Below are 27210 nucleotides of genomic sequence, written 5' to 3'. Positions count from 1 at the left end.
CTTCTAAAAGAAGCTATCGAAGGAAAGATAGATGGGCGGATAGAAGTGACAAGAAGACGAGGAAGAAGACGTAAGAAGATGCTGGATGACCTTGGGGACAGAAGAGGATACTGTCATTTGAAGGAGAAAGCTCTAGATCGCATTAATTGGAGGAATTGTTTTGAAAGAGACTGTGGACCTGTCGTCTTGACAGATTACTGATGATGATGATGATAATGATTACATAAATTATTATAATTAGTCTATTTACAAAGAATTGTTTAAAAACTTTTTGTTAAACTCTAGAAGCAGTTTGGTTGCTGTCCTTTTGACTACTTCTCCTTAAAGGAAGATGAATGTATACCGCGTCTTGGTTCCGTTGTTTGAAGAATGGGACCCTTTGTTGTCGTTGTTCAGTTGTTCAGGCCACGCAGGGCCAGCAAGTCAAAGTGATCAACAGAAAACCGCTGAGTTATGATGCGCGGCTTAGTACGTTGCTTTGGTGAACTATAATTTCACGCTCCACGATGTTTCTGAGTGGCTTATGAAACGAAAATTGGCATTACGAAGAATGACCTGTATCCTGCCCTTGACCTGTAGCGACATGGACATGCCATGAAATCCGACTTACTTCAAAATTGGATTCCAGCCAGCAAAGTATTTTGAGAATGGTATCCTTGTTTGATGACATAATCAAAATATCCGATGTCAGAATTAATTTATAAAATAGATTATATATTTCTTAATGAATTCAAAGTAATCCTTAAATTCACGACATTCCTACAAAACATATATGATTAAGGTTAACCGTCGCCACAACAAATGATTTGAGGGTAAAAAAAAAGGTACAAAGTGAAGGTATCCTTGTAACATACCGTTAAGGCCCATAGGGTTGTGAGACGTCGAGGCTCCCAAATTTTCTCTAGACAATCGGCTCACAGATGGCGGTGAGGTCAGCCTTACGTGCCGGCCGCCCTTTGGCCCCCAGGAAGATTCCTGGTACTCTTTTCTGTTAGAGGCTGAGTCGACCCCAGGACCATAGGTCGGATGGAATGATTGGTCAATTAAAAAAATCCGCCTCATCAGGACTCGAACCCGCGACCTTGCGGCTTGTAGCATAGTGCCTCAACCAACTATGCTACCGCGTGCCCCAAATTATTAGATGATCAATAAGTATCGTTCAGACTGAATTTTATTTTCTGCTACGAGTTTCAGTCCTCATGGGACCATCATCGGACAGAAATACGTATGTGGATACACACAACAGGATGCACACTGTGAAAATAATTCCTATGAATGCATATCCGTTGCCGAATATACCGAAATGTTGCGACAACAGCTCTGAACAAACATTTCGCGCCCTCCATTTTGTAAAATATTTTCAGAGGAACGCATTTCAACTAGAACTGTGGCAAATCTAAACTGCTCAGTGCCCAAAAATTTCGTTAGGAGGTTCGTGGCAATGGATGTTCATTACGTAACTTGGTTAGTTCTTCGGTTAGTAACATCAATACACGTGAAAGGTCAAGTCATCCATCGAATGGAAGCTTTCCTTTTTTGTCTGTGGACTATTAATCTTCACTCCTTTCCATCCAGCCCCTTCACACACAGAAGTTCTGAAATGACAAACTCATAACAGTAGCCCATTACGAGACTCCATTTTTTTATGGTAGCGTAGTTGATTGAGGTGCTATGCTACAAGCCGGAGGTCGCGGATTCGAGTCATGATGAGGTGGATTTTTTCAAGTGTCCTAATCCTTCCAGCCGCATTATGACCCTGGGATCGACTCAGCCTCTAACAAAAATGAGTACCAGGAATCTTCCTGGGGGTAATGGGTGGCCGGCGTGTAAGGCTGACAACCTTACCGCCATCTGTGAGCCGACTGTACGACGTATAGATGTGGGAGCCTCGACGTCTCACAACCCTGTGGGTCTCCATGGCCTGTTACAGGAACAGTTTTATCTTTCTCTTCCAATATACGTTAACATATAATCTGGCATGACTTGTTACTGCCAAAATAAATTATGTATTCATATTAATTCATCTGTATCTATGTTACTGAAGTGATTTTTCTGTGGTATGATTCACTCGAAAGCCATAATAAAACAATTTCATTAATACAGGTACAGATTCATTAATAGGAGTCGGGAAAGGTCAGTCTGTCAGTCTGTCAGTCTGTCAGTCTGTGTAACGACGGGCTACGAGCTGGACAGCAAGAGTTCGATTCTAGACACGGGTATTCATTGTTCTCCGCTCCACAGCGTCCAGACCTGTTCTGGGGCCCACCCAACCTCCTACCCAATGGGTACCGGAGCTCTTTCTCCGGAAATAAAGCGGCCGGAACGTGAAAGTGACCATTCACTTCCATCTAGTACCGAGGTCAAGAACGGTGGAACAGTATCTACTCCCCGATGCATCTTCATGGCGTGGTGTTTTATTAAGTACAGGGATAATTTTACCTTTACGTTAGCGACGATAATTTTATGAAGTCGGAACAAGAAGGGATAAATGTAATGTATGTTTTATTGAGTTTTATTAGATATACGTACGTTGACATAGCTTGATTTCACCTCTCCTTCCATGTCCAGCCCGGCTCTGGGTGTCATCATCTGCCATTTACTGAGCTCAAGGATTAGAGATAGTTGTCACTCACGACGCGCTTTGCTTCCAGTACACTACACGTCTGCTGGACTTTGTAGCTGGGCACAGGGCAACTTCTGCCTTTCATAAATTCACATTAATGACTGCCACTACTCTGTTATTGGAATGCGAAGAACTCTACTAAAGTTAGAACAGTAAAGACCGTGACCCTTTTTATAATACAAAAAATTGCTTCTTCAACTCCGGAGAATAACAGTAACATCACGTTATCTCCTCTGGAAATCCAGCTACAAGGTTATGTTACAGAACCTTGAAATCAGAGGTCTCTGGTGTTGCGCTTCGCAGTTATTTAAATGACTTTAGTGCGCGTGTCACTGTTTAGGCATCAGAATCAGGTGAGGGAGGGGAGGAAACGATCCATTTGCTGTTGTATTTACAGATTTGATTGCAGTTTTTTCACATGATGCCTGACTGTTGTTATGGAAATAAATATGCAGGAATTTAAATAATATCCTGGTCGAAAATGTTAATAAACAAATTCGCGGGTGATCAAGATGAAGAAGAAACTAATATCGTATGAGAACAGAATTCTACAGCGTTGCTTGTGAGGAAGGCATTTCATGAATGTCAGGCTTAAAAATATTTAAAATTTATCCTACGACATAAAAGTTTCAGAGCCCTGATACCAATTGTTCGCTTATTGTTTTTATAGCATTAATAAAGAGAGCCGGGATAGCTCAGTCGGTATAGAGACTGGGTACGGGATGGACAGACGGGTCGGAGTTTGAGTCCCGTCAAGTTCTGGGGCCCACATCCTCCTGTCCAATGAGTAACGGGGGCGCTTTCCACGGGGGTAAAGTGGTCAGGGCGTGAAACTGACCACTCGTCTCGAACTAGTGCAGAGCTCAAGAATACGTGAATCTACATATCCACTCCCCATACGCCTTCATGGTGTAGTTCATACTTAGAAAAGCCCACCACTGGACCTATCATCAAACAGTCGAACCCGGTCCATACACTTACAGTTTACTCCTTTGATAAATTTTATCATTACTCGCCCATCCACACCGAGGTCTCCTGACAGGTGTCTTCCCTTCAGGCTTTCCGATTAAAATTTTGCATAAATTTCTCATCTTTCCCATGCGTGCAACATGCCGCACCTATCTTATCACCCTTGATTTGATCAGACCAATAATTTTGTCAGGAAAGTGCTCTTCGTCTAACGGTAAAGGTTATCGAGATGTGAGATGGACTTCACTGGGTTTTCACGGCGAGGGGATGAACAGTCGCATTCCATAAAAATGGATTAATCTTTTGAATCGTTGGAATACTCTATAAGGTAAAAGCTAAGGGTGTCCGCACACCAACTGAGTCAAGACAAGCATCAAAACATGAGATAAAAGACGCAGTCCTGCTGACGTCAGCATCATGACGCAGACCGATGTGCAGCGGTTTTCATAATATCATTCGTTTCAACTGTGCTCCTTTGTTTGCGTCATGTCGAAGACAGCGTGTCGTGACTGTTAAAGCAAGTGTCACGTAACTTCGAACAAGGCCAAGAGTAACCTTGAATGCGCAGAAGAAAAATTTCAGACAAGGGGGTGGGTTCGAGGGTGTAAGAAGTGACAGGCGGCCAGTTCTTGGCCTTGTTCGAAGTTACGTGACACATGCTATACATGTCTTGACGCATGCCGGTGTGCGGCCTACCTAAAGCTATTCCTGTAACAGGCCGTGAAGGCCCATAGGGCTGTAAGATGTCGAGGCTCCCACATTTTCTAGAATATCGGCTCACAGATGGCGGTAAGGTTGTCAGCCTCAAGTGCCGGCCGCCCTTCACCTTCCAGGAAGATTCCTGGTACTCATTTACGTTAGAGGCTGAGTCGACCGCAGAACCATAGTGCGGCTGGAAGGATTAGTTCAAATAAAATATCTAATGATCTCATTGGGAATCGAATCCGAGACATTCCGGTTTGTAGTACAGTGCTTCAACCAACAACGCTACCGCGTGCCCCCCTTGCCTGCTTAAAAATATCCTTTACCAGAGAGTTCAGTTTCTTCTTCTTAGTATTTTGGGCTACTATTCACCCGGCCCTTACACATTGTACGCAGACAGCGTAACAAGTACTGCACTATTTTTGGTATGCGGCATAAAATTTTAGGAAATGAAAGACCGCGCTACATTTCTTCCTGTATCCGGAACCGAGCAAGCCGGTGTAACGATAATGCGTGGCTTCCATTAGGAAAGTATCCGGTTCGAAAATCTACTGAGCTATCAGGTATCCTTAATATTCTCGCCAGGTTCTCTGCCGCCACGAGCGATTAACTATTCATGAACACCTTTCCCAGCTCAGTATACTCTATAGATTAAACTTTAATTCACCCAGTTAAGGTAGTGCCACGAGGAGCCGGGACAGCGCAGTCGGTATAGCGATTACCTACGGGCTGGACGGTCGAGAGTTCGGAGTTCGAGTCCCAGTACGGTCAAGAATTTTCTCTTCTCCACGTCGTCCAGATCGGCCTTGGGGGTCCAATCAACCTTCTATCGAATGGGTACCGACGGTTTTTTCCCCGCAGTTAAAGCAGCCGGGGCATGAAGCTCCAGCTAGTGCCAAAGTCAAGAAAATTATAATCTATACATTCACTCCCCCATACGCTTTCATGTCGTAGTGGCGTAGTGCTTAATTATTTAAGCAACAACTTTTAGGTAGTCATTTAATAATCATCAATCAATCCATCAAGAGACTGTTCCACAATGCTGCGCTCCTTTGTAGGTCGTACAAATTTCCTCCTAACTAATGTTTTTCTCCTGTGGCCTTTAGTCCACAAGCGAACTATACCGACCGAGCGACCGCCGCTTGTCGGAGAAGTTAGTGCCAACTTTTGCGGATAGAGGGTGTCGCGTGATAAGCGCAACGGATCCCCACGACCATTAGTCTCGGTTTTCTACACCGGATCCTAACTTATGTTGCCCATCTTATTCCTGTTTCCTGCAAGATACTTTCCCTTGCAGAATGTGAGGGAAATAGTAGTAAGCCTGCCAGGAAGATAACACTCTCTTCCCTATGTACATGTATGTATATGTAAATCGGCTGACGGACGAACTTGATGGCGTGTAATAGGATAGGTCGACTATCAGGGGAATCAATTGGATAAACAGAGCGAGAGAACAAACATGTCTAAACGTTTGTTTCATTAAGAAATGCGATAACACGTTCTCCGTTCCGCGTATTACAACATACTGACCAAGTTTCATGGTGCGGGATCAGTGTAGCTCAACAACTCGTTCAGGAGTGTAAAGAATGGAAATTCGGCTATCAAGAGAGCATTACACCCGACGCCTTCACGACGAATTCTCTTCCCGAGTTCCTTTCATGGGCCAACACGTAACACTTGGCATACTGTCAATGTACACAGAGCTACAGTGGCTAGCACACTGGCATTCTTCTTACGACATTGGCATTCGAAACACAGCAACGTAAAAACAAATCTGACTGAATAATTTAAGTGCATACTTACGTTCAATGTTAACTCTCGGTAGGCGTGCATGCTAAATTCCCTTTTAAAGGGGGAACGCAATATCACTTTCTTTGTCTATATGTAGGGGCACGTGATAGCGTAGTTGGTTGAGACACTAGGCTACAAGTCAGCAGGTCGCGTGTTCGGGTCCCGATGAGATGGATTTTTTTCAATCTACCTAACCCTTCCAGGCGGACTATAGCCCTCGGGTCGACTCAGCCTTTAACAGAAATGAGTACCAGGAATATTCTTGGGGGTAAAGGGCGGCCGGCGCGTGAGGCTGACAACCTTACAGCCATCTGTGAGCTGATTGTCTAGAGAAAATGTGGGAGCCTCGACGTCTCACAATCCTATGGGTCTTCACGTCCTGTTACAAGGATAGCTTTGACGTTTTTTACTGCTTTATCTATATGTAATACAGTTCCTGCATAATTGCAATCTGTATTCTCACCAGAGCGGACAAAATACATTCTAATATGAGCACCCTTCAAAAACATTTAATATCAAATAATACTACACCTATACCACGGGCCTCCAAGCAGTTTACTATATGTATAAAAGTTTTGAATATACCGCTATATGTAAGCTGGACTATAACAACAAGATTCCAGCAACTGACTTCATAGTATGAAATATCACATGAAGAGTTTATAACCAGGCCGCGCCATAGCTCAAGCGGTTAGTCGCTGGCTTCCCACCGCGGCGGCCCGGGTTCAATTCCGGGTCTGGTCAAGTGGGATTTATGGTGGACAAAGTGGCGCGGAGGCAGGTTTTCTCCCAGTACTTCGGTTTCCCTTACCAATCTTCATTCCACCAATTGCTCCACAATCACCTTCACCTATCATCTGGGGCTGGTACAATAGGCCAGAAATGGCCGCAGTACAATAGACTTAGTCCCACCCCACTAGCAATAAAAAAAAGTAAGGAAGCTACTGAACACGTTTCTAACACCTAAATGCGTCCACTGGAAATTTGTGCTCGACAGCCGTGTGTACTGAACAAAACTAACAGCTGTCTCTGGGGCTGCGTTGACATTTCCTGCCATACAGAAGGCAAACTCGCCATTTTAAAAACTATGTGATAGCCATCAGCTCATTGGACTATGCTTTCTGTCGCTGGGTCGCCGACTTTCAGAAGACTGAGTCCCAGAGCCAAGAAAGTTTGAAACCTGTGACACAGGAGCCCATCCTGCGTCAAGTTGGATGAGAAATGACATGCTAATTATGAAGGAAGGAAAGAGAGCGGAGAGTTGTGATCTATTTTAACACATTACCTTGGAATTTTCCTGGGGGCCGCTAAGGTTAACCAGTCTTCCGTTCGAAAATCGAAATTTGGATCTTAATATTATGTTATTAGAGTACTAGGATCAATGACGTAGCTAAGGAAGCCCGGGTTCAAGCCCAGGTCAGGTCATATAGAATTTGAGGTGGACAAAATGGCGCTAGGGAAGGTATATTTTTCCGAGTACATCCGTTTCCCCCTGCCAATTCTCATTCCACGGACTGCTCCACATCATCTATCGTCAGGGGCTGGTACAATAGGCCGATTAGTGGCCGACGTACCAAGTGGACTCAGTCTCAGCCTCACCCCAAGAAACTAAAAAGAATACCACATCACAACTAATCACTACAATGAATTGTCTGATGACATCATTTGTACACATTATTTTTCTTCGACTAAGATACATGGGGCCAACTGTATTATCTTAATTTCTGGGGGTTTTCCTCAGTTCCTCCAGGAAAATCCTAGTACAGAACATCAAAATACGAAAGGACGCTTCCATGTCCTTTACAGAAAAACGTTCATAATATCCCACCAGTCGACACGTTATATAACACCCAGCTGGAATGAGTTGTTAGAGGAAACAAACTCTGACTTTAACAAAATTCATAAATTCAGGTGACACTCGCTAAAATGGAGTTGATTTACAAATAAGGATCCATGTTACGAGACCCGTCAACTTCATGTTTCCTTCGATATCAGCAGTTGAGGCAGTGTCGCTAAATAGCTAACATGAAAAGATTTACTTCAATACAAATTTATCTCGCATTTCAACACCTCAAAAAGAACGTAATATAAAAAGTGTCACTAGATTGTAAACAGTGTTTTTTCGAGTTCTGATGTGAACTGAACATTCTAACTGAAATTATTCTGTTATGAAACACTTATACAGGATGATTCTAAATTATTGTCGGTGTTTCTGTTTACAGACCACGGAAACCCCGACAACAATTTAGAATCACCGTTTATTTTCCTGTTACTTATGGCACATATTTTCAACATCATCATCTGGAAGAAGTTAAGTGCCGTAAGAGACAACGGCGGATATCTAAGACACGGAAAAGCCACTGATCGACGCTGATACTTCAGGTTTAATTTCGAACCTTCAATCTAATCAATAACTCCACCGTAAGGGCTTGGGGTACCGCCAACAGCCTCTTCACTGAATGCCAGATGACAGAGTTACGAGTGGAGTTCGCGCGACAGATATGACAGGAATTAGCCATGGCCTATTTAAAATATAATTCCATCGCTAGTAAATATATCTCTCCTGTTGCCTCCACTTTGGAGCATAGGGCATCCGTGAAACGCTTTGTTTCACTTCAGTTTCTTAATCCTAAGACAGTCGGTAGGACTCCCTGGACGGGGAATAAGACTGTCGCAAGGTCGCTACCCACACAAACACAGAATAAATACAAACATCCATGCCTTGAGTGGGATTCGAACCCACGATCCCAACGTTCGAGTAGGGAAGACAGTTCATGCTCTAGACCGCGCGGTTAGTATGATCGGCTATCGCTTGTATGAAGGGTCAGATAATCATGCCAAACTCGACCCGGTCGGTACTCGAACCGGGTACTTCTTGAATAAGAAGTCGGAGTAGCCATTTTGAGGCGCTGTTCCACCACTGGCCAATACGTACTGCAAACACTCTCAGTCTATTCCTGCTAGAATATGAACCGTGTGTTACTTGAATAAGAGGACGGTATTCAAAACACGTGGAATGAAAGCAGCTAAAATTTTCTTTGATTTTCAAAATAGTGTGGCATATAATTACTGCACAATGATGAGCTTCATAACTTGTACTCTTCTCCAAGTATAATTAGAATGATCCAGTCAAGGAGGATTAGATGGGCAGGGTATGTAGCACGAATGGGGGAGAAGAGAAATGCATATAGGATATTGGTGGGAAAGCCAGAAGGAAAGAGACAACTGCGAAGACCAAGGCACAGGTGGATGGACATATTAGGAAGGCCCTTAGATAGATAGGATGGGATGGTATGGATTGGATTGATCTGGGTCAGGATAGGGACCAGTGGAGGGCTCTTGTGAACACAATAATGAACCTTTGGGTTCCATAAAATGCTGGGAAATTCTTGAGTAGCTGCAAATTTGGCTTCTCCTTAAGAAGGGCTCAGCTCCATAAGTAAGTAAGTAAGTAAGTATGTGAATGGCCGCGCCATAGCTCAAGCGGTTAGTCGCTGGATTCCCACTGCGGCGGCCCGGGTTCGATCCCGGGTCTGGTCAAGTGGGATTTGTTGGTGAACAGAGTGGCGCTGGGGAGGGTTTTCACCGAGTAATTCGGTTTCCCCTGCCTATCTTCATTCCACCAAATTCTCCATCATCATAATCACCCGGGGCAGGCTACAATAGGCCAATCAGTGACCGCCGTGCCGAGTGGACCCAGTTGGACTCCAGCCCCCACTAAGTGAATTTAAAAAAGAAGTATGTAAGTGGCCTATAATTTGTTTCGCGTGAACCACTGACACTCGTCCGAACATGCGAGTGGCACGACAGGAAACGGTTGGCTCAGATAGATGAGCTTGCCATTCTCATATCACAGGGCAGTGGATCGAATTCTGTGGTATTTCTGGAATCCTTCGAAAAATTTCTAGGCGCGTTATGAATTATGAAACACACCGAGCCAGCTCATCAATCTTGTCACAACACCCGTTCTTCATTCAGGAGCCAGGCCAGTTTGTACTTCCCAGCACTTTTTAACTTCAACGGTTCTATTTACGTGGAATTCTAGGGAAATTATGAATGCGAAAAGAGACGATCATAATACATTTGTACTACATGCCGTCTTCTGGCATGTGGCGCCGTGTAGATCTTGTATGAACCGATGTTTCGGAGGAACGTATCGCCTCCATCTTCAGGGTACAAAAATCCGCGAGCGAGGAACCAGCGTGAGCAGGTGGCTGCAGACTGCTTCCGGGTCCAACGGACCCGGACCTGAAAATGACTGCCCTGGCGAGGACCAGCAGCAATTGTAATCGACGGGGCCCGTCCTCTTGTCAGAGAGACCGCCCCACACCCACAAACATGCAACTGTCTGACAGAAATAAATACCTGGTCGTAAGCCCCAGATGGGTGCTTTATTCCAAGACAGATTGGCCGACTGACCGTCGGTCGTAACATGTGCACGACTAATGTCTATATTCGGGAAGTATCTGGTTCAAATCTCTACACAACCACAACCTTCTCATCTTTATATATTAAAAAATTAATGTAATTAGAACTACAAGGCCTGACAGCGTGCTTAAATAAACTAATAATTAATCCTATCATAAACAGATAACATACAGCTCCCGCAGTTGGGAAAAAATGGTTGTCATTCCAGGAACCCTACCGTGAAAAACAGAAAACGTCAATCGTCAGTCTGTTCTTTTCAGAGAACATGTCTGAAGGACACTCTATATACAAGCATTCAGATGAAATGGCCAACTTGCATGCAACTCATAAATTTGCAACGGTGTTTAAAAAATAGCATCTCTTCAGAAACTAGAGGAAACCATTACAAAGACAAAACAACTCCGTCCAGTGTGACTATTTAAGTTTTACTACTTGAAAACTTAGCACCCTTACATCTTTCGATCCTTACGGATCATCTTCAGAGGGAATATCAATACTTATTCGGAAACCACTATCACAATAGGTGTTCTGAGTGCTAAATTACATACACACACAATGCCTGGAATACACAATACACACAATATCAAATTTTTCACAATCACAGCAGCTTTCTTGGTATTAAAGTTTTTAAACTTTGTTGTTTAAGTTAAAATTTATAAACCAAGTAGGTTCGTGTCCCTTCTCCTATCGTCTTTCTTGGAGAGGGCTGAACTTGTGCCACCTGTCTATCTTAAGAAGGAGATTCTCAGCACTGTCCCGTGTTTGTTCTGGCTTGCTGTGTTGTTTTGTCTTTGTAATTGTTAGTGTGACGGACCAGAATGAAACAAATCAAAACTGGAAGAAACCAAAGTATCAGTACATCTGAGCTGTGTGAGTAAGGGTCTGCAGAGAAAGGATAATTCCTAAAGCGGCCTCCGTAGTCTAGAGGTAACGTTCCAACCTCATGACTCGTTGTACGCGGGTTCAAATACCCGGCGGAGGTCGTCGAATTTTTAAGGGCGGAAAAATTCAGGGAACAAGTCCTCCGGGAGGGACTTTAAGCCGTGGGTCCCGTGTCGTAGCTTTACGGCACGTAAAAGAACCTCATATCTCCAAAGGAGGTCACTGAGCCAAATTACGGACGTTTCCCGCCCAACAGCAGTCTCTAATACCTCTGGTAGATGGGGGAAGCATTATAGATACCTCTCAGCTAGTAGAGCCGGTCTCGCTGGCTGGGCGGGACTGATGGTAAGCACCAGTACCGGTAGGATATAGAGACTGGTAGAAATCATAGAGGGAAGCACAATGGACCACTACAGGTCTAAGTGCATGGGGAAACCCACCCTCTCCAATAACTAACTAACTAAGGATAATTCCTAAAATAAATTATTAAAGAAGCAGCTAGAGCAGTTATCACTTTTCCTTGAATCTGCATAAAAATACTGAGCTAAAAGTTTTGCATTGTGGATTTTGCCCGGTTAAACTTCTGAAGCATTATGTATAACTACAAAGGATTCGCGAATCGCAGTTTGGAAACCATCACTCAACCTCTATACACTATACCTGAATGGTTCAATGTACAGGCCAATTGCGTGCGCCTGTTTTTATTCCTGGGTTTTCACTGCTGACTTTGCTTTCCAACGTAAGTGTTCTTTCCCGAAAATAATAGCATTGCAGAATACAGTTTTTTTCATAAAACATTATCTCATTTTTATTCTCTGTCAACGAAATTAAGTGTACTTGCCGATCATAGTGGCCACGTGGTCTAAGATACAAACTGCCTTCGCCCGTTGATACTGGAGTCGTGGGTTTGAATCTCACTCGAGGCATGAATGTCTGTGTGCACATATTCTACGGTCGTGTTGTTCTGTGTGTGTAGCCTTGCGACCGGTTGTTCCCCAGCCCAAGGAGTCCTATCGACTGTCCATAAGATTAAGAAACTGTAAAACAAGGGCCAAGGTTCATCACGGACTGTATCGCTCACAGATTAGTAATAGCATAAGTCAACTTGAAGAAAGCCATCCTCCATCGTATTCGAAGGTACTGGGTTCGACACTCTGCCGGGAAACCAGCTGCAATGACTGTTCTCTCCCGACACCTTCTGAGATTATACACTATACTAAATATGTCTAGAGAACTTCCTTCCATATTATTTTTCTCCTTTTGACAGCTAATGAGAAAGTCTATCTATTTATCTACGGCTCTACAGCCCTTTTGTTGGACCTTGGCCGCTTTTTCAGTTTCATGATCCTATACACATTCGGTAGGACTCCTCAGACGGGGGATCAGCCCATCGCAAGGCCGCTACCTACACACAGAACAACACAAACACAATAGACGAACATAGACATCCGTGCATTGAGTGGGATTCGAACCCACGATGCCAGGGTTCGGGCGAGCGAATACAGTTCATGTCTTAGAATGCGCAGCCAATGTGATAAACAATAAAAGAGTACAGTTAAATGAAATAAGAAACCTAACTCCAGAAAGTCACGACCAAATTTTCTGGAAGAGACTTTTCGGCCGATAATCCTGACTGAAAAATGTCCCGGTATTCCTCAGACATTCTAGTAGAATAACAAGGAACAGGACATGAACATGGTCGCCAGTTCATCACGCATCAGTTCCAATTCACCATGCACGGTCATTTGATGTCAGGTTCAGTACTTGGCACAGCAACGTTAAACAGTCTACAAATCAATTACAGGTTTCTAACGAGATTCCGCGACACATGCCTCACCTTCCCGCGGTAGACATTCATGTCAAAAGTTCCGTCAGTTAAAACTGGGCCGAATAAAGTCAAGATAAAGTGATACATATCATCATAGGCATGCTACAGAAGGCATTTACGAATCTGAATCATTGCGGTGTCAAAGTGCAAACGTTCTCCTCTCGAATAGGATGTACAGAGGGCGCTCTGTAAGTCACTGTACGTCCTTTGTACACTTCTGTCCCCTTGCTGGTGCGGCAACTTCTCCGGCCTAAGAGTAAGGCATGAAGTCTAAACAGTCTTATTTATATACTTTCTGCAAATTTGTACTTACGGGGTTCATTGATTTATATTCGTCATAATCAGTGAAAAGATGAATGCTTTGTCGTGATTCCACTTACAGACCGCCTCTGTGGTCTAGTGGTCAGAGTTCCTGGCTACAGATCCAGAGGTCCAGGTTCGATTTCCGGCGCTATGAGATTTTCTGAGAAGTAGTGGGTCTGAAACGGGGTCCACTCAGCTTCGTGAGAATATCTGAGGAGCTATTAAAAAGAAACAGAGGATCAGGTCTAGAAAACTGAAATTAACAGCCGTGGGGATCCGTTGCGCTGACCACGCGACACTCTCTACCCGCTAAAGTTGGTACTAACTTCGGCGACCAGCGGCGGTCGCTCGGTCGGTATAGTTCGCGTGCGGACTGAAGTCACAGAGTATGTTTGTTTTTATTTGTATGCACTTACATTTCATTGGCGATGAAGGTCAAGTTATCCATGGCTTTAATTAAGTAAGCACCATGCCATGAAGACGTGCGTGGGACAGGGGTATAGCTCCACTATTCTTGACCTCGCAACGAGATGGAGGTCAGTCGTAAGCGTCAAGCCCCAGACACCCACAGAATAGAAGGATGGATCGACCCCAGAGCCGATCTGTACGTCATGGAGAACAGAAAAATCTCTTTCCCATGTCAGATATCGAACTCCGACTCCTCGGTCGTCCATCCCATAGCCTATTCCTTATACGGACTGAGCTATAGCGAGTAATACACAATCATATTTCTGCAACCCGTGAAACAGGGCTGTATTAAAGCCCGGCTCTTGGCACAATACATGGAGCTTCTTGCGGTCGGTTTCAGTACCACTGCCATACTGCGTAAAAACAAAAGAAAAAACAAACCCCGTAGCCTGTAGTCCGCAGGTGAACTATATTGACCGAGCGACAGCCGCATATCGAAGTTAGTGCCAACTTTAGCGGATAGAGGGTGTCCCGTGGTCAGCGCAACGGATCCCCATGGCCGTTATTCTGGGTTTTCTAGATTGGAGCAGCCGTTTCCTTGAAATAGCTCCTCAATTATCCTCGTGAGGTTGAGTGGACCCCGTTCCAGACCCACTACTTTTCAGAAAATCTGGCAGCGACTGGAATTGAAGCCGGGACCTCTGGATATGTAGCCAAGAACTCTGACCACTAGACCACAGAGACGGTTCATCATGCGTAAACATCAGTAAAAGCCGTTTAGCAAAGCGCGTCGTCTCCGTGGCATGAAATGATGCAGAGTTTAACAGCGACTTAATTGAACGAGACCTGATTAAATTTAGCATTGAGAGTCATTACTGATTTTTATCATTTAAATTCGTTTTGTCCAATAGAATAAGAGGAGATTGAACTCCGGTAATGCTTGCTACCATTCAGTCCAGAACCTTTTGTCTTCTCGTCTACTGTCCAAAAACATAAAATTAGAATATAAAAATTATAATTGTGCCTGTGGTTCTGTATGGATGTGAAACTTGGTCTCTGACATTAAGGGAGGAACACAGACTGAGGGTGTTTGAGAACAGGGTGTTGAGGAGAATATTTGGATCGAAGAGAGATGAAGTGACAGGAGGTTGGAGAAAACTGCATAATGAGGAGCTTCATAACTTGTACTCTTCTCCAAGTATAATTAGAATGATCAAGTCAAGGAGGATGAGGTGGGGAGGCCATGTAGCACGAATGGGGGAGACGAAGTCTGCATATAGGATATTGGTGGGAAAGCCAGAAGGAAGGAGACCACTGGGAAGGCCAAGGCGTAGGTGGATGGACAATATTAAAATGGATCTTAGAGATAGGATGGGATGGTATGGCTCAGGATAGGGACCAGTGGAGGGCTCTTGTGAACATGGTAATGAACTTTCGGGTTCCATAAAATGCTGGGAAATTCTTGAGTAGCTGCAGAATTGGTGGCTCCTCCAGAAGGGCTCAGCTGCATGAGTAAGTAAGTAAGTAAGTAAGTAAGTAAGTAAGTAATGTTCAATAGAATTTCAAATTTACATAAAATTCTACATACTTAGAAAAGTTAAACTTGTTCGTGTGATTAATTAATTAAGCACTACGCCATGAAGATGTATAGGGAATTGGAGGTATAGCTCCAACATTATTGATCTCAGCAGCAGATGGACGCACAGGCCACTGTACCCCCAGGAAAAGAGTCCCCGGTATCCACTGGGTAGGACCCAAAGTCGGTCTAGATGCTGTGAAGTGAAATCTTACTCGTGCCGGGAATCGAACGACGTGCGTCCAGTCTCTATATCGATTGAGCTATACTAAGTCAACAAAAATGTTTCATGAAATCTCCACTAATTACATGTATATTTAATATTGTCACGTGTTAAGAGTGACCATAGATTGGCTTGGATATACTGACCACTTTAACACACAACTCATAATTACACCTATTTATAGTTCAATCGATAATTTCCACACTTTACAAATCACTAGAGAACACAGACTCATGTTCTCAGTCTGTTACTAGATGTCTCCTGGTAACGGCTCCAACAATGGTATTCCTCTGATTCCGTGCTCAAGTCCTCTCTGAACGGCGGCTCCCGCCGACTGTCTATTCTTCAGAGTTCAGAGTTCAGAGTTACTTTACGAATGGCGGTTTACCGCCGATCAGTTCATCTTGGCGACAAGTCCCTTGAGACCCACGGCGAGAATTTTTATTTTCCAACTGAACATTTGCGGTTATAGTCCTTATGTAACATCCACTCTGATGAGAGGATGGGTCTGTCGTTTACAATCGCTGCCAGTCCTCGCCAGCACAGTCATTCTCAGGCCCGAGTCCCACGGGACTCATGACCACATTTTACTGTCACAGATTTGAGACTCCCTTAACCTGGAGGGCCAGGTCCCCGTATTTATATCCCCCTAGGAACAGGGTGGCTCAGTTTTACCCCCAGGCACTGGGATCCCTTTTCGTCGCCTCCTACGACTCGCAGGGCTACGGTGGACGTATTCGATATCGCCTCTTGCTTTAACTGTCCTCCTCATAACCCCTTTGCAGGGATCGAGTAAAAAACACCGTTTCCAACAGTGTCTCTATTGTTGCATGCGTATCCGTTGCAGCGGGAACGTGTTTGCCGAGCCGTTGCCTAGAAACGGCTGTACATGCTACAATATTGATTTTTTTCATACAACGTACTGTTTTCGAGATATAGATCATACAACATTAAAGTTAACTCGATTACGCAGTATGGCATCGTATAAATTAACCAGAATATAAGTCAGATCTGCTTTAATACGTTTCAGGCTGTAAACTGACATTGAATGCCCGAAGTGAGATTAAATACATTGGAAGGACGTTTCGACTGAACGGACATGAACTTCAAACAACCTTCGAGCAATGTCTATGTGGTACTCTGTGAAGTACATAAACACAAATACACATTTGTACGTGTGATTTTCTCTCATATGTACCGCTAGGATCGCTATAAACGCTTTTCCATGTATCCCCAGTTGTGGGTAAGTGATTTTTTTATTGCTAGTGGGGTGGGACTAAGTCCCTTGTATTGCGGCCACTTCTGGCCTATTGTACCAGCACCAAATGATAGGTGAGGGTGATTGTGGAGCAATTGGTGGAATGAAGATTGGCAGGGGAAACCGAAGTACTCGGAGAAAACCTTCCCTAGCGCCACTTTGTCCACCACAAATCTCACTTCACCAGACCCGAGATCGAACGCGGGCCGCCGCGGTGGGAAGCCAGCGACTAACCGCTTGAGCTATGGCGCGGCCCTGGGTAAGTCATAGTGTGTGAACTGATGAACGAAGAGGAGAATTCGTTTCTATGAAAACTAGGGGCCTTGGAAAGCCTGATAAAGAAATGTCGCTTTGCAGCCCTTTCTACATGAACCAAAGAAACTCCCATAAAGCAGAGCGCTACTTGCTACCTGCTTCACACTGGTTTCTTGCTTGTCTTATTCTTCGACCCTTAAGATTGAGGCGATATGTTCCTTCGAAACGTCACTTGACTTTCAACAGATTATACGGCGTTATGTCCCAGAAGACACAATTTTTCTGATCTTGTTGTTGGGTCCAGTTCGCGGTGTTACTTTCACCGCATTCATTGAATGTATGTACATGTTATATTTTACGTTAGTAAGATCTAAGCTTGAATACGACTCTGCTGTTTGGATTTGTATTATGTCTATTGATGCCAAGAAACTAGAACGAAGCAAACAAAGTTTGCAGCCTTGTTTCAATAATTTATTTCCTCAAGCCCTTTACAGTTATTCCACTGTTTTACAGCGGTTAAAATTGCACATTTTACTTATGAGAAAGTATCACCTTGATACACTGTTCCTGGCTCAAGTTTATTTTGGCTCTAAATTCTGCAATTCTGTTTCGGAAACTGGTTTGCGAATTCCTGCTCGGTAAATCAGAGATTTCTCTATATTTACTACCTACTTTTCTAGTAAAAATTACTGCTGTTTGATGAGATGGTGGATTTGAAACAACTGTTTCCCCTGATATTTTATAATTTATACGCATTAAACTCTGTGGTCTGTAGTCTGCAAGCGAACAATACCGACCGAGCGATCGGCGTTTGTCGGCTAAATTAGTGCCAACTTCTGCGGATAGTGAGTGTCACTTGGTCAGCTCAACGAATCCCCACGACCGTTAATTTCGGTTTTCTAGACCGGAGCCGCTATTTCCTTGAAATAGCTTCTCAATTATCCCCACGAGGCTGAGTGGACCCCGTTCCACTACTTCTCAGAAAATCTGGTAGTGCCAGGAATCGAACCCGGGACCTCTGGATCTGTAGCCAGGAACTCTGACCATTAGACTACAGAGGCGGTCAATTTATACGTATTAATTATTAAAAATATTAACTGTACTCGGTATTAATTTATTTATATATACTTATTTCTTATCGTTCTATCATGGTTGGCATGACTGCATACAAACTGAATTGTTACTGTCTAAACGATACACGTTGCTTGTTTTGTCGCTGTTTTTGTGCATGTATTTGTTGTGTTCCTCGCTTTGTCTGCCTATATAATTGGCCTTCGAGCTGCTGAGTTAGCAGTAAATAAATAAAAAAAGAGCTGCACTGAAGTGATTATAGTAATGATATAATGTTGAATCGACAGAAAAGAAATTTAGAGAAACGTGATGTTTTGCTTCTTGTGAGACAAAAAATTCGTTCATAACCAATATCCAAATTACAAAACGGACAAGTAACTAAATACAGTTAAGAGGAGGCCAAAGAACGTGATATTTTCTTACCTTCTGCATATGATGTCTTTTTGTGATTCGATTCAAGGGGATGATTTTGCCAGCGTACACAGTGTTGGTAGTGAGATCAATCAATTCGTGTACCCGTGCAAATCCGCCCTGTAAGGATAAAAAATACTACTAATAATAAAAATTCAAATAAATACAGGCCGTGAAATGACAATCATTGTTAATGCCTTAAGCTCTGAGTGCTACATGGGCCTACTATACGAACTCAAATGAGTATATCAAAATAACCTAAATTTACAAAAATATCGCACTATTTGTGTCATACGCGTTACCATAAAAGAATGTCAAATAAGGAAAATCAAAACGACACAAGGTTAAATTTTATAAAATAAAGTACTGAATGGATGTAGATTTGGGATAAGGTGAGACTGTTAAAAATATAATTCATATATCTGAAATGGGGTTCCTGAGAACAGCTGAAGGGATGAAATGACAGGGCAAAAGCTAGAGTTGAACACATACGGCAATGATACGCATTACATGTTACTTTAAATGAAGACAAAACTGGTTTGTAAAATATAAATGTTTCTGATGATGGTGCATAACACTTGGAATTGCTGGGTTTTTGGACTTATCCATCGCCCGGTATACTAAAAAACTAGAGAACACAACTATTTTGAAAACTGCATCTGTTTCCGTTCTCAGATGAGGAAAGGACACATCTACCCTGTTGGGTCTCTTAGAAAGAGCTAACCTCAATCACTGGACCTAACTGAGGTCAGCTCTTTCTAAGGGACTCAACACAGTAGTCGTCCCCCACCCTCCCACACTTGAGGTCGGAAACAGATCAGTATCCCAAACGCTGTATTCTGCAGGGTTCTTTTTTGTAAATCGGATGACGGACAAAGCCCCCCCCAAAAAAAAGAATTTCTGAAAACTGGTTCGATTAAATTTGAAAAATTGATTATCAGAAATACATTAACTTCATGGAGCTGAACACTTCTTGAGAAGCCGCTAGCTGTGCAGCTACTCAAGAACTTACCAAGCTCAGACAGCCAACCGACAATCATCATCGCTGAATTATTATGTTGTCGCTCGGCCAACATATTCCAGTCAACCCACCAACGTCCTGGGTCACATGACATCCATGTGACAAGTCTGAGTTGTCTGCCCAATGAGCAGTCTCGGTCTCCTGACCACTACTTCTTATGCATTTCCAGTTTATCAGATCACCTAGATATCTGTATTCCCCTGCACAACGCATGAAAGCTGGAATAGTAAAGCCCGAAGAGACGGCCGTTGTTAAGCAACGGCTCGCTAAGAACATTCGGACGGAAATGAACACACGCGAAACCACAGACGATCTGCAGGACGTGTTTTCTGCGAGGTCCGTGTCGCACAGATGCCCAATGTATAGTGAAAGGAAAGTAGACAATTAGTTCTTTCCAGAACTTCATGTTATCACCTCACTCACTGTTCCAAAAAACGTTAATTTATCTGAAAGGAGGGAGATAACAGGCATCAAATTATCTTTACACTTTACACGTCATTTAAATTGCGAGATTTATTATATGAAATCAAGATAGTGATCTGAGAATTTATTTTACGATTATATTCATTTTCTTCGAATCGTAAATTTGGAACTATCTCCTGTAATTAAAATTTTCAGTTCAGCACGCAAAATTAACGCGATAATTTAGGGGTTCCGATCAATGTGTGTTCCTTGTCACCGATTTCCATTCAGAAAACTGTATTTATTTAACTATTGGTCTAGTGGTCAGAGTTCCTGGCTACAGATCCAGGGGTCCGGGTTCGATTCTCGGCACTACCAGATTTCTTCTGAGAAGCAGTGGGTCTGGAACGGGGTCCACTCAGCCTCGTGATAATAATTGAGGAGCTATTTCACGAAAATAGAGGCTCCGGTCTAGAAAACAGAATTAACGGCCGTGGGGATTCGTTGCGCTCACCGCGCGACATCCTCTATTCGCTAAAGTTGAAACTAACTTCGCCGACAAGCGGCGGTCGCTCGGTCGGTACAGTTCGCTTGCGGACTAAAACCACGGAGTTTGTTTTATTGCGCATAAAATTACCAGGACAGCCACGTCAGTATATTTTCTACGAAATGTCGTACATTAATCGTACAAATTCACGTTATCAGATTCATTCATTCATTCATTATTTTAATTCTGAACGTATACTTCCAGTTTCTATTCTTCTTTTCGTTTCAAGGGAATGAAAATATAAGGAGAAAGCAGTATTATAGCTGCAATTCGTAATACCGTTTTGGGATTCTTCTGGACAACGAGAAGTTCTGGGAGAACTAATAGCCTACTTCCTTTCAGTAAATTTTTTTTAGTATTTGATAAAAGAATGGCACGCGCTAGCATAGTTGTTTGAGGCACTATGCTACAAGCTGGAGGGCAATGGGTTCCAGTCCCAAAGAGGTATATTTTTTTTTCAATTTACCTAATCCTTCCAGAGGTACTATGGCCCTGGAGTCGACTCACTCTCTAACAGAAATGAGAACCAGAAATGTTCCTGGGGGGTAAAGGGCGGCCGGCGTGCAAGGCTGACAACCTTACCGCCATCTGCGAGCCGACTGTCTAGACCAGTGCTTCTCAAAAGCCGGGCCGCGGCCCAGTAGTGGGCCCTAGCATCAATTATACTGGGCCGCGAGAGGTTCTTCTGGAATTTGTCATTTTCATTTTCTAAGCATATTTCATGAATAAATATTTTATAGTGGAAATATTCTGAGGAGAATAATATTTGTGTCGAGAAGCTCAGACACAGAACACCTAAATCTGTGTAGCAAATGTCAGTGACCAAGCCGCACATTTTTAAACGTGGAAGTATTCATGAATGATCGGGAATTTTCAGACATCCAAATCTTTCAACATTCGGGAAAGGCAATACCGATGTTTATGACCAGTCATAAAAATTGCCTGCAAGCCGATTACAACAATGGGCGGCATATCCTCTGTTCTCAGAACTGAGCGAAATGACATCTGTGTTGCAAATGTCGGTGACCAATCAGCAAGGAAGTATAAAGAAAATGTTTCCACTGAATTTGAAGATCAAGGCAGTCTGTATCCGGTTCTCAAATCTAGTAATACTGAATACTATTTCTTCGCAAGTTCGCATTGCAGTGTGTAAGTGCTTGTTTCGAAACCTGAGTGATTTAAATTTTAATATGAATAAGAGACAGGGGCCTTTGTTTAAGTTTGGTGTTAAGAAATCTCGTATTGAAAGTGTTTGTGACGCAACAAGTAATGATTCATCCACCTAAAGCCTACATAGCGATCTCCAGGATGTACAAAATGAAGGGAAAACCACCAGCACACAGCAGAAAAAGTCTGCATCCATTCATAATTACATGGACAGCTACTTAAAATTTGGTTTCATACAATGTCCTAACACTAATCAATTGCCACGACCTCAACGTGCCATTTGTGCTACTGTTCCGGGAAATGAAGCTATGAAGCCATAGCGACTTACCCGACATCTCGACACAAGACATTCTGATCTAGTCAACAAACCCATTGAATTGTTTGTGCGCAAAGAGATGCACTTAAGGTAGAAAAAAAAATTATTTACCAAGCTTCAACCACTGACACTTCACTTCTGACGGCATCTTATTTAATATCACTACAGATAGCTAAATGTAAAAAAAACCATATTCCATTGGGGAAGAACTCATTAAGCCTTCTTTGACTGCTGCTTGTAATCAAATATTGGGCCAGTCTGCCGCAAGTAAAATGAAAGACATCCCATTGTCGAATGATACAGTTGGTAGGCAGATATCTGATATGGCAGAAGATACAGAAAAGCAAGTCATTGAAAAAATTAAAAAATCGAAATTGTTTGCATTACAACTGGACGAATCTACAGATATTCAGAACAGCAGCATTTTACTTACGTATGTACGATATATTGACCATGATGAGAGTGACATGAAGGAAGACATTTTAAGTGTTTCTGAAATACCTACGCACGCTACCAGCAGTGAAATTTTCAAAGTTTTAAATGGTTTCATTGATGAGAGAGATCTCGAATGGAAAAATTGCGTTGGAGTTTGCACTGACGGCGCTGCCTGTCTTACAGGTAGAAATTCAGGTTTGGTCACTAAAATTAATGATATGGCGGCCAATAACTTAGTGTCAACGCATTGCTACATTCATAGGCAAATATGGCCTCCAAAAAATGGCACCTGAGCTTAATGAAGTCCTGTCTCAATCTGTTAAGATTATTAATTATATAAAAAAGTGCTTTAAATACAAGACTGTTAAAAGCATTGTGCGATGAAATGAGCTCTGATCATCAAAATCTTATTTTCCATTCGGAAGTTCGTTGGTTGTCACGCGGTAAAGTTCTCAAGAGGTAATATGAACTCCGAAGGAAATCGAGCTCTTTCTAATTGATAAGAAAAGTAACCTGTCCCATTATTTCCAGGATAAGAAATTGGTAGCCAGGCTGGTGTATTTCAGCGACATATTTTCTTACATGAACGAGTTGAATTTAAAACTTCACGGTCCAGATACAACAATAATTAATGTGTGGAACAAGATCAAATCATTCAAAAAGAAACGCAAACTCTGGCTTAATATGATTGCAGAAGGAAACAATGGAATGTTTCAGTCGTACACAGATTATATTATGGAAGCATATGATTTCTATTCACACAATTCAGTTTCAGATATTATTGCAGCCCACTTCAACATGATGTTTGAAAAATATTATCCCGAACATGACGATCCCTGGAGGCAAAATATGTGGATTGTGAACCCTTTTGTTGAACACAAAGAGACAGCCCTTTCCCATCAAGAAACCCTTCAACTGACTGAATTATCACCGGACAAAGGACTGGAAAGTATTTTTAATAATACGAGTAATTCGAAATTCTGGATAAGAATGAAAAATGAGTATCCAAATTTACATGAAATAGCAGTGAGGATTCTTCTTTGTTTTTCCACCACATATCTTTGTGAAACTGCATTTTCTGCCATGACTGTGCTTAAAACGAAACAGAGGAACTGCCTGCAACTTTCTGTCTCCGTTTGGCTCTCCAATTCATCCCAGAATTAATAAGCTGACGGACGGAAAACAGAAACAGAAGTCTCACTAGCCTAACTGAAACCTTCCAAACTCAGTTGTGATAAAAGAAACTTCTAAGATTCACGGTGCCAAATCCCAGAAGACTGCTTTCTTAAAAGAAACTTGGTTCAACTTTCCAATAACTTATAATTGCTGTGTTAAAGTGCTGAGTCTTTAAAATCAAAATATTAATTAGTGTTGGAAGTAGTGTTAAGAATTGAGAGATTCATACATTTGTATTGTAGCGTATTTGGGTGTATCGCTACAAATAACTTCACGCGTAGGTCTGGTATAGCGAATGTATTCCTTTCGCTCATTTTACACACTTTACAATCATGGCCATTTGCAGTGTTACAATCACTGCTTACAATAAGTCGGCCGACACTGGACTGGCTTCTCTGGCGGTTATTCCAAGACTGACTCCTTTGAAGGCTATTCCAAGACTGACTCCTTTGAAGGCTATTCCGAGACTCTTCTTCGAAGACTGTTCCGAGACTGACTGCTTCTCGTCGAAGCCGGGCTATTTATAACCTTGGCCGCTGCTAGGCAAATGAATCCTCTGTTATAGCAGTGGAAACGTCGCTTTGTTGGCTCCGCGTTTCCTACGCAATGACCCATTGTTATTCCGTTGTCTCCGTGGGAACGCTACGCGTATTTGTCGTAACCGTGGAGATTCGATGTTCTCTACACAACGGCTCGCTGTTGGGATTACAGTATCGCTATTGTTACTTCTTATGCAACGGTCTGTTCTGGCGTTTCCATAGAAGTGACTCTTCTGGATTCCAGACACGTTACATTATTTATCAAATTACATACTTCACATATATAATTATTTGGCGTGTGTATGTGATAATAAGTGTTTCGCCGGCAAGTTGACATCCTTCTGCTTCTTCCCCTACTCAGCTGACTTCTATGGTGAGTTAGAATGCATAAATATTTTTCTCACTGCCTGCCGTCTTTTTCAAAGCACCACCATTAAAATCAATTTAATAATACAATAATCAATTTTACGCTGAATAACATAAGTTTTTGGTGATCAGCATGGGATATGTCTATGAAAATTAGCACAAATTAATTTAATGATGTTGGTCTGAGGAAACTACAAAATGCTACAAGATTTCATTAGTTCAGTGATTGATAACTAATTTAAATGTAATTTTATGTTTGTCAACATGCCACACCGCATACATAAGTGTACTAATACTCTTTATGATTATTCTATAATTAATTACTAACATTACGTTACCTTAATGCTGAACTTTAACAAAACTGGAAAGGTATTTATGAGTAAATTTGTTGGGACTGGGCCCTCGTCTTATATAAAAAGAACTTACTGGACCGCAGTCTCTTAAAGGTTGAGAACCCCTGGTCTAGACAAAATGTGGGAGCCTCGACGTCTCACAATCCTATGGGCCTTCACGGCCTGTTACAGGGATAGCTTTAAATTTTGATACAAATAGAAGAAAAAGGTGTGTACCTTCAGGAATTCAAGTGATATTACTATCTCAACAGTCTGTCTGTGTGCACACATGTCAACGTTTGACAGAAGTTGCTCGGTATATTGTTAATCTCCCTACTTCAACATGCAACACACATTTCCGGAGATATTTCAGGATATAGGCATATAGGGTACGTTTACATATGTTTATTTTTGTATACACTCCTGGTTACAGATCCAGATGTCCCGGGTTCGATACCCGGTGCTACCAGATTATCTGAGAAATAGTGGGTCTGGAACGCGGTCCACTCAACTTCGTGAGGATAACTGAGGAGCTCTTTGAAGGAAGAAGCGACTCCGGTCTAGAAAATCGAGATTAACGGCCGTGGGGAACCGTTGCACTGACCACGTGACACACTTGATTCGCAAAAGTTGACACTAACATCGCCGAAAAGCGGCAGTCGCTCGGTCGGTATAGTTCGCTTGTGGACTACAGGCCATGGAGTATGTACTATATATGCATATGTTATGTAGGTACGTATTTATTTATATAGGTATACATATTTTTGCCAGGGCCTCAGGATGTATATGTTATGTGTATGTATTTACTTATATTTACGTGCCTTTATTCTCCATGTATGTATACGCATATTTATTTACTTGTATTTATGAGTGTTTCTTCTTTGGGGAAATATCCGGTTGAAATGTCTTAATACTGAGTATTATTTGTTCATCATTAATGTCACGTGACCGGAAAGCAAGTTGATCGTGCCGATGTGTCAGGTCCTTCTCATGCCTACTGTGAGGTGTTCTTTGTCTGAAGCACGGTCAAGTTGCACAAGTTCCACATGAATCACTAAACCAGCTCGCGCAATCATGAAACAATTCTTGCTTCCTATTCGCATATAAAAAAAAATAATTCTTATTGCACATTGTGTGATTTAGTACGGTTGGTCTGGCTCCGCTGAAGAATGCCAGCTGTTTCGCTGAATGTAAACAGACTGCACAGCGATCTTCCAATTACAGTTCTAAAACCAACTGTTGTTGCGGACTCGAGAGTCACAGAGCTACTACACAGCGTTTCAGCCACTTAACATTACTTAGCGTCAATACATGTTTTGAACAAAGAATAAAGAGAACCGTTGCAAGAAAACCAGGAGAATCCTAACAAAACCTAGTTTGCTTCAATGGTTGGACTTTCTGCACTTCCTAGTGTTTTATGGAGATAACAGCCATGTTAATTAAGGACTATACTGAGTTCATGGAAAGACGTCCCATGGACCGACATATCCGCGTCTTCCTCGAGCTGACGCGTCCCGCTACAGCGTGAGTCCTTCAATTTCTCAGCCTGTAAGATACGATCAACTGGTCGAACTTGAAGGTAGGCCGAGTAACAAGTAAATAACAAGAACACCGTGGCCTATAGTCCACAAGCGAACTATGCCGACCGAGTGACCGCCACTTGTCGGCGAAGTTAGTGCCAACTTTAGCCGATAGAGGGTGTTGCGTGGTCAGCGCAACGGATCCCCACGGCCGTTAATCTCGGATTTGTTGTAAGGTTGCGAAAATAATTCAGTCACAGAATCCATTGACATAAATGCTTCCCTGAATTCTATGCCAAAGCTTCTCATTAACGTTGCATTACAAACGTATTTCTGCTAACGAAATCATGCTTATGTCGTTTCATATAACTGTACCAATAAACAAGTTCTGAGAAGAATTAGACGCCTACTTTACTTTTATAAAAGGACCCCAAAGAAAACGAAAAAGTAGGGGGGCACACACACAGCAAAAAAAAATTCATAAGCCTGAAAAACTAGGAGGGGATACACGGACAACTAGGCGACATCATAAGCCTCCTACTATTTTTCAAAATAAGTAGGCTAAAACAGCAAAAAGGTAAAGGCCCTGTGTTTAATTAATTAATTAAGCACCATGCCATGACGTAGTATAGGCACGAAGTGGAGTGAGCTCTCAGCTTCA

General features: G+C 42.6%; 1 protein-coding gene across 1 annotated transcript in view; it reads right to left on the bottom strand.

The window, feature by feature from the left end:
• Positions 1 to 27210, bottom strand: part of LOC111864705 (serine/threonine-protein kinase PLK1) — a 120063-nt gene that overhangs the window by 50201 nt on the left and 42652 nt on the right. Inside the window, exon 2 of the mRNA XM_023852154.2 lies at positions 18741 to 18848. Within this exon, the coding sequence (XP_023707922.1) occupies positions 18741 to 18848 (108 nt within the window). The remainder of the gene's footprint in view (positions 1 to 18740; positions 18849 to 27210) is intronic.

The sequence above is a fragment of the Cryptotermes secundus genome, unplaced genomic scaffold, assembly GCF_002891405.2.
Source record: "Cryptotermes secundus unplaced genomic scaffold, Csec_1.0 scaffold616, whole genome shotgun sequence".
Lineage (NCBI taxonomy): Eukaryota > Metazoa > Arthropoda > Insecta > Blattodea > Kalotermitidae > Cryptotermes > Cryptotermes secundus.
Note: the sequence above shows the minus strand (reverse complement) of the source record. Positions and strands in the feature narration are given on the sequence as shown.